This window comes from Primulina huaijiensis, chromosome 15, assembly GCF_012295235.1.
Source record: "Primulina huaijiensis isolate GDHJ02 chromosome 15, ASM1229523v2, whole genome shotgun sequence".
NCBI classification, from domain to species: Eukaryota; Viridiplantae; Streptophyta; class Magnoliopsida; order Lamiales; family Gesneriaceae; genus Primulina; species Primulina huaijiensis.
In genome coordinates, this window is record NC_133320.1 from 8,726,979 (window position 1) to 8,738,309 (window position 11,331).

An 11,331-nucleotide genomic window follows, 5' to 3' on the forward strand; every position below is an offset into this window, starting at 1 on the left:
TTCTCTAACCAGAATTCGCATTTACTGAACTTTGCGAATAATTTATGCTTCTGTAAGGTCTACAACACCGCGGTCAGATGTCTGCTGTGATCCTATTGATTCTTTGAGTAGACGAGAATGTCGTCTATGAATACTATCACAAACTGATCAAGATACGGCTGGAATACACGATTCATGAGATCTATGAAGATCGCTGGCGCATTCGTCAAACCGAACGGCATCACAAGGAACCTGTAGTGGCCATAACGAGTCCTGAAAGCAGTCTTAGGAACATCGGCGTCTTTCACCCTCAACTGGTGATAACCGGAACGCAGGTCAATTTAGAGAACACTGAAACTCCCTGCAACTGGTCGAATAGATCTTCAATTCTCCGGAGTGGGTATTTATTCTTCACAGTAACCCTGTTCAATTCTCGGTAATCAATACAAAGTCTCCTAGAGCCATCCTTCTTGTTCACAAACAGGACTGGCGCGCCCCATTGTGAAAATCTTGGGCGAATTAACTCCTTGTCAAGAAGTTCCTGAATCTGCTTCTTAAGCTCTGTCATCTCTGTCGGTGCTAGTCAATACGGTGCTTTTGAGATCGGAATTGTACCTGGCATAAGCTCAATGGAAAACTCCACCTCTCGCTCAGCTGGCATACCAGAGACGTCTTCCGGAAAAACGTCTAGAAAATCTCTGACAACTGGGACATCTGAGGCTGACTGACTGGGTGCCTCGGGGACAGATATAAAAGTTGCTAAAAACGCTCGACACCCTCTATGCATGGGCTTCCTAGCCTGGACATAAGGAATAATGCGCGGTAAGGGAAAGTACCTGTCCGGATCAAATAAGAACTGTGTCATCCCAGGCGGTCGGACTAGAACAGATCTCCGCTGGAAGTCTATCAACACTCTGTTCCGCAATATCCAATCCATGCCTAATATGATGTCAAACTCTGTCATCGGCAATACGATCAATCCGCATAAACGAGGTTGCCATGAAGCTCAAGATTTATGTCTCGGATCACATTGGTAGCTGTCATCTCCTCTCCCGAAGGCAGTACTACTGAATAGGTTACATCTAGCCCAATGGTCATAACTTTGAGAAAATTAGCGAAGACCTCTGAAATAAACGAGTGAGTAGCCCCTTAATCTATCAAGGCTTTTGTAGCTGAGCCAGCTATGAAAATTCTCCCTCAAAGGTTAGAACACTATGCTGAACCCAATAATCACAAGAGCTAAGCTTATAGACATGCATAAGCCAAAGTTCTTCTAACTTAAATTCCCGAAAATAATACTGAGTAGAGCATGCAACCTTATCGTACTGCTGACCCACGATGGCTCACTGGTCCCCGTCGTCCGTCCCGACCTCATCGGTACCTACAACAATCAAGTCTTGTGAGTATAAAGACTCAGCATGCATATATCGTAAATAACAAGTAATAATAATAAAATCGCATGCAAGTGAAAATATCTTGTAATGAGGTGTAACGTAAAATATCATTTCAATGGTAATTATAATACGTGCATAACTTAACTGAAAATATCATAAGTGGAAATGTTTGCTCCTTGGAGCCCTATAATGAAATAGCTTGTAATAATTTTCTGGTGAGATTATGGTCTACGCAAGTGGCCCCTGAACTGAACTTAACTTAACTGAACTGACAGGTAACTGACGACCGGGACCGGTAACTGACGATCGGGTGAAATACTAATCGTCTGATCAGACTAATGCCACAGTATACTGGGTGGTACAAAACTGAACTGACCGGTAACTGACGACCGGATGAAGTAATAATCCCATGATAGTAAAGTGATCACAAGAAATATCGCATAAATCTCAAAATGAATATTTTGCACGTAATATAATTAAAGAACATCATTAAATATCCTGTAAAAATTTTACTGATTGAGTTGGATCGCTCCCAGGCTCGCTGCGACTAAAATCTAACATGAAAACAGTTGCTTCACTTGCAGACCAAGAAAGAACATCAGTTCTCCCATCATACTCATCTCAAATTTTTCCTGCATTAACTTGGAAAATTTCTAACATAATTTGGGATTAGTTCACCCAAAAATGATATCATCAACATATTTTTACACAAGTAAAATATGATCATTGTTTGAAATTTTGAACAAAATTTTTTCAACTGTTCCAACAGTAAAATCGTGATCAGTTAAGAATTTTGAAAGTGTCTCATACCAAGCTCTTGGAGCTCATTTAAGACCATGTAAAGCTTTGTTAAAATGATAAATATGATCAGGAAAGGAGTGATTAAAAAAATCTGGTGGTTGTTTAACATACACTTCTTCCTGCAACTGACCATTCAGGAATGCACTCTTGACATCCATTTGGTAGACTTTGAAGTCTTTGAATGAGACATAATCAAGGAATATTCTGATTGGTTCAAGTCGTGCAACTGGTCCATATGTCTCTTAGTAATCAATCCCTTCTTATTGTCTATATCTTTGTGCTACAAGCCTTGCTTTATTGCGCACAACTGAACCATCTTCCTTCAGTTTGTTCCTATAGACCCACTATGTACTTATAATGGTTTTAGAAACTGGTCTTGGAACTAAATTCCAGACATTGTTATGGATAAACTGATTTAGATCTCCTTGCATAGAATTTATCCAGTTGAATCAGCAAGAGCTTCATCAGTTTTCTTTGGTTCCAGTTGTGAAACAAAAGCTGAATGAATAAATAAATTAATCGTTTGATTCAGAGTTCTTACCGGATCAGATGGATTACCTATCACCAATTCTGGTTGATGTGATTTCTTCCATCTGTATTCAGCATTGGTTGGATCGATTTCAGAAATTGTTTCAGTTGGTAACTTAACGTTTTCTTCAGTTTCAGTTGCTGCTGCTTCGGTTGGTATTTGAATATTATCGTTTTGTTCCACCAACTAATTATCATGAACAATTTCTTGTTCAACTGATTGATCCACTATTTCTGGTTCTGGTGTTTGAAAGAGATTTCTATTGATATGAAATTCTTCTTCACTATCATCCTCCAAACTTATATCTATAAAGCGATCAATTAGCTCAACAGGATCAGTTGGCTTATCAGTTAGTCCCGATTCATAAAATACAATATGAATCGATTCTTCTACATTCAGAGCACATTTATTAAAGACTCTATAAGCTTTACTAGCTGATGAATAACCCATAAATATTCTTTCTGCAGATTTTGCATCAAATGATTTATGTCATTATCATGAATATAACGTCTGCAGCCGAATATTCTGAAATAGTATACCACACTTTTATGTCCATGTCAGATCTCATATGGCGTTTTCAAATGATTTTTGTTAATAATTGATCTGTTCTGAGTGTAACATGCAATGTTTACTACTTCTGCCCAAAATCTTTGAGATATACCAGAATCAGCAAGCATTGTTCTAGCAGCTTTTTTAAGAGTTCGATTTCTTCTTTCAGCTACACCATTCTGATGAGGTGTTCTAGCTGCTGATAACTCATGCTTAATTCCAATATTTTCCAAAAATTGAGAAAGATTTTGATTGATAAATTCAGTCCCTCGATCAGACCTTATTCTGTCAATTCCAACAGATTTTTCATTTAATAATCTTTTGAAAATCTTAATCAGTTGTGCAGTAGGTTGGTCTTTTGATTTAAGAAAAATAACCCAAGTAAATCTTTAAAAATCATCAACAATTACCAAGTTTTATTTCATTCTCCCTAAACTCATGACTGGTATAAGACCAAAGAGATCCATATATAGCAGTTCTAATCATCTGGAGGAAGATTTACTACTCTTGTTTTTAAATGAAGATCTTACTTGTTTACCAAACTGACACGCTGAAAAAAATTTATCTTTTGAAAAATCTAATTTATGCAGACCAGTTACAAGATCATGAATACTCAGATGAGCAATAAACTTAAAATTTAAATGGTTCTACCTTTTATGTCACAACCAATTTTTTAGAGGATTTTGAAACTACAAAACACACTGGTGCATTAGGTTGATCAGTCCAACTTACTTTATAAATATTGCCACCATGATTGCCAGTTATAATGATCTCATCAGTTGAGTCCTTAACTGTGCACGTGTGTTTGTTGAACTGAACTGAAAAATTATTGTCGCGTAACTGACTGATGCTAATCAAGTTATACTTCAAATTATCAACCAGTAAGACATCTTTAATAATAATGTTACCGTGGATAAGTTTACCCTTACCCACAGTTCTACTTTTAGAGTTGTCTGCAAAACTGATGTTTGGACCAGAATATTTGATAAGTTGGGATAGCAATTCAACATACTTTGTCACGTGTCTCCAAAACTGATGTTTGGACCAGAATAATTGATTTTTTTGTTGTACCTGTTACCTGCAATCACACAATATATAATCTTGATACTCACATCTATTTGGGTCCTAAACTGATTAGTCCTTTAGGAACCCAGACTTGAATCAGTCTAACTGAATTTCCAGTTGTTGTGTTCCAAATTATTTTCCCCGAGTTGTGTGTGTTAGGGTGTGGTGTGTGGATGAACCAATATGATTGTCAACCTTTTTCAACTGCTTGTTCACCTGATATCTCTTTTGAACTTGCTTACAGTTGTAGTAATTGTAATAGTCATCCTTAGAGTTTTGATTCTTGTGACTGAACATTTTAGGTGACCAGCTTTTCGAATCAGTTGAACTCTTCGGGCTATATCCAATTCTAAACTATTTAGCTTTGTTCTTATGTTCAATCGATTGGACAGTAGGTTTACTTGGTTCAAAGATTTCTTGTACCACTATTGATTTCACAAAGTTAATGTATTTCCCTTTGTGTTCATTCAACTTTGGCATTGTATCACTTGCAGAGTCTTCATCAATGCTATTGAAGCCCAATCCAGTTTTATCAAAAACTGATCTGATATCACTTGTTAGGATTAGTTGTCTTGATTAGTTCTTCAATCTTTTGACGCTCAACTTGTCAAACTCCGAAATTATGATTCCAACAATAAGAATCTATGTATTAATGAGTTTGTTTTTTTTTTTTTTTTTGGGAAGAACAAATTTATATATCTAAAGACGCGTGTGGTGAAGGCAGAGGTAGAGCGTCTCGCCATGAGAACAATTCAAGAACGAAGATGTAAGATGAGGAAACACTTGAAGCAATTATATGGATTTCAAAATAAAGATGAACCAAAGAGGAAGACGTATAAAGGAGTAAGCCAAGATGATTAGGATTTTCTTTGTGATTATTTTGGAAAGAAGGAACAAATGGTTAGTAATAATTAAATTAGTTGATAAATATTTTAGTATTACTGTCACTAATATTATTCTTTATTTTTGTAGGAAAAATCCAAGAAGAATACAAATAATCGGTTTTGCAGGGCACTTAAGGGCTTCCATGGATCGAAAACTTTGGTTTAACTTTATCACGTTGTTGTAAGTTTTATTATAAAATAATATTTTTTTTACATTTTGTATAATAATAAATGTTTTAGTTTTTAAGGCGATCCTGTAACGGGAGAGCTTCAGAGCATGATCAACACCTTTGAAAGGAGGAGAATGGATGAATGATTGAATTGCACAAAAATATGTAAGTATCTTTTACAAATTTTGTTTAGAAAGAGTTGGATACCAATTGTTTTGATACGTAGTGAAATACCAATTTTTTCCCTCTCGATGTATATGTGTCTTGGTATTTTTATATTTATTGGTGTATATATTTCTAGGTTTTTATTATTGACGGTGAAATCTTTTGGTTTTTTTGAGTGTCAAACCTTCGAAAAGTTTGTGTATTTTATGCTCTTTGATTGTTTAGCATTTTCAAGCTTCTTTGATTGGATCATAGAGAATAATGGATTGAAATTAGTTGCGAATAATTGTTGATTTTGGCGAATATGTGATCTTGGACGTCAAAATGTTTTATTGTTTCGTTTTAGAGCATATTTTGTAATTTTCTTCAATTTTTAATAACAATGGTGATGGTCATAATTATTATTTATGATTATAATTGTTCTTTGTATGTGATTTTAATTAAGTTTAGTACAGACTGATGCAAAGTAATTACCATATACAGACTATAGTAACAGAAGAGTTTATGTAGCAATTCTGTTGCAAATATTAAGAAATAAGGTGGACATAGATTAACGAACATAGAAGAATTTATAAAAGAGGGTGGGAATGTTTTACACACTAATAATTTATTTCTTTTAAGGATGAAATGGTGGAAGTTCGATCGACTCAACTAGAGGTTAATTGTTTGTCTCTACTGTCGATAATATGCATGAGCCCAAAGATGTCGATATCATGAAGCAAGCTAGTCTTAGGCTCACGATCTCGCTACTTCAGGGTTTAGGTCCATTACCTTGTAGGTGGTTGACACTACAACAAAAATGGCTTTTCGCAGCGCACAAATATTCTTTCCGCGGCGCACATTGCACGCTGCGAAATTGCAAGCTGTTGAAAGCTTAAGATTATCCGCAGCGTGCATGCGCACGCTGTTAATACTATTATCAACGGCGTGCATATGTACGCTGTTAATACAACTATCCGCAGCGTGCAATGTACACCGTTAATATTCAAAAAAATCTAAATATTAGCGACGGTTTAAAACCAAAGACACCGTCGCTAAATTAGCGACAGTTTAAAATCTGTCGCTAAAGTAACGACAGTGTTTAAATTTAGCGACGGTTAAATTTTGCGTAAAAATAAAAAAATTTAATTTTATAATTTAATAAATTTTAAATTACAATACAACTATGATATCTTAACTAACACTTTAAAAATTAACCAAAAATTGAAAAAAAAAAGTATCTAAACCGGAATTAAAAACGCATAAGAGAGAAAAGTTTTAAGTGTTATGAAGTGGTGTGAGAAAAGTGGAACGGAAATCGGATATTTATAGACAATTTGCGAAGATTAGCGACGGTTTTGCTTTAAAAGCACGCTGCGGAAAGTATATAATATGTTATTAACGGCGCACATTAAAAGCACGCTGCGGAAAGTATATAATATTTACAGCACACATAAATGCACGCTGCGGATATTAGTTTCCGCAGCATGCTTTTACTGCACGCTGTTATTTCTGTCAAGTGCAACAATATTAACAGCGCACATATTGATGCACGCCGTTAAAAGTACTACTCGCAGCGTGCTTTTAATGCACGCTGTTGATGATGTGCTGCGGAAAGTCATTTTTGTTGTAGTAGTCCTAAGGCCGCAAACATCTGTTTAAAGCATAATGATGATGGTGGAAAGATGGTGGCTATGCAACAAATGAACGATGAACAAAAACAGATTGTAAGTGAGCAATAACAGATTATAGGTGAGCAACAAGAAAGATTTGATGTATTATTGCAACAACTCCAACATGTCATTCTTTTTTCTCTTTCCAGGCTTCACCAACAAGCTCTTCGACTTGATCTCCTCCGCCACTTCTCTCGCCTCGTGCAACGATTCAGTAGTTTTTTTTTATTTTGCAACATTATCTAATCAGTGTTTGAGTAATTATGTTTTTTGGACATTATTTGACTACTTTGTTTATATTTGGAAAATATTTGATTATTGAATATTAAATTTCACATTTATTAAATGTGATTATATTTAATTATTATATTTGATATATTTGGCATCGTTTTATAGTGTCGGCAAATAAAGATGAATAAAAAAATAGAAAAATTGGTAATGCTTGAAAGACATCGCAAAATGTCTAATATTTTTGGCGACGAGTTTTTGTGTCTTCAAATAATTACAATAATATCCAAAAATCGAACCAAAAATTACATGTAACGACGCAAGGACGTCGTCGCCAAATGGTAAAGCCTTTTGGCGACGTGTGCGTTCAAAGTCACGAAATGTGTATATCCTTGGCGACGGGTTACTTGTTGTGTCTCCAAAGGCCCTATTGACATTTTCCTACATGCAATTTACGACGCAGTTCGGCGACTAGTTCTTACATCTCTAAATATTTGGTGACGTGTTTGACTTACATTTTACGACGTTAGTCAGCGTCACCACATATAAAATTTTTTCTAGCAAATCTTCGAGTAAGATTGCCGAGTTTCTTGCTCGAAAATTCTATGATTTCTTGTTCAAACATATTGTGTGGATCTGCAAAATTTATATTTCGACTGATATATTGTGTGAATTTGAAAATTATTATAAATTAATAAAAGGTTATTTTTGTACATTTGACTAATATTGTTTAAAATTTTGATTATTTGCCGCAACATGAGCGTATATTCAAAAAAATCGCATTAACAAAATTAAATCGTGCCAATTTTTTAAAAATTCAAAGTTAGAGACATCTATTTAATTTTCATGAGATGTAATATATATGTATTTTCGATATATCATAACAAGTAATAATGCAAAAACCTTTTTTAAAAATAATATAATAAAAAATGTCGTTAAAAATACAGAAAATAAAATTGATCGAGGACCACGCATGTTATCGTTTTCCTTTTGTTCTTTTTTTATATAGGAATATAATTATTCTCAAGTGTCCGACGAAGATGGCCCACTGTTTGTCATGTTTTTCTTTCAAATGAAAAAAAATAAAAAACTGCGTAGCACGAACGACCTCATGTCTTTGTTAAATTAAAATTTTTAATTTTTGAAAAACCAATTTTACATTCCAAATATATANATATAACAGATTAATAAATTCATTGAAAAAATAAATTAACAAATAATTTTAAAAATTTAATGTTAAATTTCCAATTGTTATTTAATTAGTATTACTAAAATAGTAGAAAAAATATTGTTAAATATGATATAAGCTTATATATTTGGGAAAAAAAGTGATATATATTCATCTCCCCAAACACACGTTAAATTCACATTTCAGCTTCTTGTTAAGCTTATTATAAATTCATTCAGAGAATAAATTATCATAATATCTGCATTCTTCATTGCTAGCTAAAATGGAGAACTCGGGAGAGAGAGAGGCTCTGCTCCTAACCCCGAATGATATCAAACGAGGAAGCTGGAATGCCTTTCCCTTCTTCATAGGTGTTTCTCCGTTTCGAATGCTTATTAATCAGTTTAAATAATAGTCATATATATTGCATGATCGATCATGCAATATACATAAGGAATATATAATCTTTTATCTCTATATGCAAGTTGTAACTAAAAATTGGATCGATTTTTTCTGGTTCCCTCTTCAGGTACAGTTGTTGGACTGCAATTGGCAGGGGGGTGGCTGAGCAACCTGATAGTGTACTTGATCGATGAATTTAACATAAACAGAATTGATGCTGCTCAAATCAGCAGTATAGTCAGCGGCACCGCAACCTTGATTCCCGTTGCCGCCGCAGTTGTTGCTGATTCATTTCTTGGCTGTTTCTCTGTCATTTTTATTTCCTTTATCATCTATCTGCTGGTAAAGTCTTTTTAACCTGTCCACCAGGGGAAACTATGCAGGTTTCATTGAAAATAGCCTTGATATTCATGTTTTGATTGAATGGTTTCAAATCCGTTACTTAATCTATGTTGGTTCATTGCTAGACAGCTAGAGTATACACTCGATCCCATCCATGTTTTTCAATTATTTTTTTATGTTATATTCGTGATAAAAATTGTTCATGCAGGGTCTGATCTTACTACTCCTCACAGCGACACTAGACAATTTACGCCCTAATCGATGCGAAAACGGATCAGATTCTTGTGTCCCTCCATCAAGTTTTCAGTATGCCGTAGTCTACGTCAGTTTGGCTCTGACGACAATGGGGCTAGGTGGCACGTGCTACACCATCACAACAATGGGAGCAAGTCAGTTTTCCAGTCCTAAGGACCGGAATAGATACTTCAATTGGTATTATTTCACTGCTTACGTTTCCTCACTTGTAACCAGCACGGGAATTGTGTATATTGAAGATAATTTGAGTTGGGCATGGGGTTTCAGCATATGCTTAGCGGCGAATATGGTTGGGTTGGCCATTTTCTTGATAGGTAGCCGATATTATTATTTTGTTAAGCCGCAAGGAAGCCCTTTCATGGGCTTTGCACGAGTAATTGTTGCGAGTGTTCGAAAGAGGAAGATCCCCATCTCTTCTCAAATCACAGATTATTATTACGGAGATCATGTTGGAGACAACGCATTGCTGGAGGCACCGACTCTGTGTTTAAGGTATATATATTATATGCTCAATATACAGTCAATCTAGCAAATCTTTGATGTTTTCTTGACCATTTAATTTGTTTTCATACAGATCACTAAACCGTGCTGCACTTAAGACCGAAGGAGGCATACAAGAAAATGGGACCATCTCAAAACAATGGAAATTATGCACCGTGCAACAAGTCGAAGACCTCAAAACTCTGATCCAAATTCTCCCTCTGTGGTCAACCGCCATCCTTCTAGCCACCCCAATCGGAATCCAAATGAGCCTTTCAGTTCTTCAAGCTCTAACCATGGACCGCCAGATGGTCGAAAATGTCCGAATTCCGGCAGCCACCATGCTAGTATTCACATTTATCTTCACTGCGCTAAGCCTAGGCCTCTTTGACCACATCATCTGGCCTGTGTTCAAGAAAGTGACCTGGATAGACCGGGACCTGACACCGTTGCAACGCATTGGAATCGGTCATGTGTTCAATGTGGCGAGCATGGCCGTCTCTGCTGTAGTCGAGTCGAAAAGGCGTGCCATAGCATGGTATCAAGAGCCCGAAAGTGGCGCTAATGTTGGTTCGATGTCGGTCTTTTGGTTGGTACCACAACTCGCTCTAGTGGGCATAGCCGAAGCATTTCATTATCCGGGACAAATTTCTTTGTACTATCAAGAGTTTCCCAATGGCCTAAAAAGCATGGCGACAGCCATGATTTCATTGATAATTGGGATGGCTTTTTATTTGAGTGGCGCTGTAATTGAGATTGTAAGAAGTGTGACAGATTGGCTGCCAGATGATATAAATAATGGGAGGCTGGAAAATGTGTATTGGGTGTTAGTGGTGCTTGGGGTGTTCAATTTTGGGTATTATGCTTTGTGTTCTTGGATTTACAAATACAAAAATAACGTCCATGATCATATGGAGGAAGTATTAGAGTAGATGTTCAGCGAGTCAATTTGTGGCTTAGGCTTTGTTGACTCTTATGTAAAACAATCTTTATGTTAATAATATTTTATGATTGCATCCAATTATTATATTTATTTTATTTGTATACTCATACAAGAGATCTCTAGTGCGATCCAAAAAAAGAATTCAGTCTCCGATCGTGGACTTAATTTAACGATCAAATGAGGGAGATCTATTCGAAAGGATATACAAGAAAAACAATCTTTGGAGCCAGCGTTATATTCTCAAAGTTAACAATTCCAAACATCATATGGATGTTTGAATTCATATGATGTCAAATAAAAGTTTCGAGAATCGAAACTAAAAATT

The 11,331-nt window shown here is 35.7% G+C and overlaps 1 protein-coding gene across 1 annotated transcript; it reads left to right on the forward strand.

Annotated features, from left to right (window-relative positions):
• Positions 1 to 8,779: 8,779 nt before the first annotated feature.
• LOC140958325 (protein NRT1/ PTR FAMILY 2.7-like) lies at positions 8,780 to 11,084 on the forward strand. Its single transcript, XM_073415740.1, has 4 exons — positions 8,780 to 8,955; positions 9,114 to 9,328; positions 9,537 to 10,075; positions 10,158 to 11,084. The coding sequence occupies exons 1-4, from the start codon at positions 8,868 to 8,870 to the stop codon at positions 10,993 to 10,995; spliced, it is 1,680 nt and encodes a 559-aa protein (XP_073271841.1). The 5' UTR covers positions 8,780 to 8,867; the 3' UTR covers positions 10,996 to 11,084.
• Positions 11,085 to 11,331: the final 247 nt, after the last annotated feature.

Coding starts and splice junctions, on each gene's coding strand:
- LOC140958325 (XM_073415740.1), top strand. CDS start 8,868: ATGGAGAACTCGGGAGAGAGAGAGGCTCTGCTCCTAACCCCGAATGAT. Junction 9,329..9,536: donor CCTTTATCATCTATCTGCTG/GTAAAGTCTTTT, acceptor TTGTTCATGCAG/GGTCTGATCTTACTACTCCT. Junction 10,076..10,157: donor GCACCGACTCTGTGTTTAAG/GTATATATATTA, acceptor GTTTTCATACAG/ATCACTAAACCGTGCTGCAC.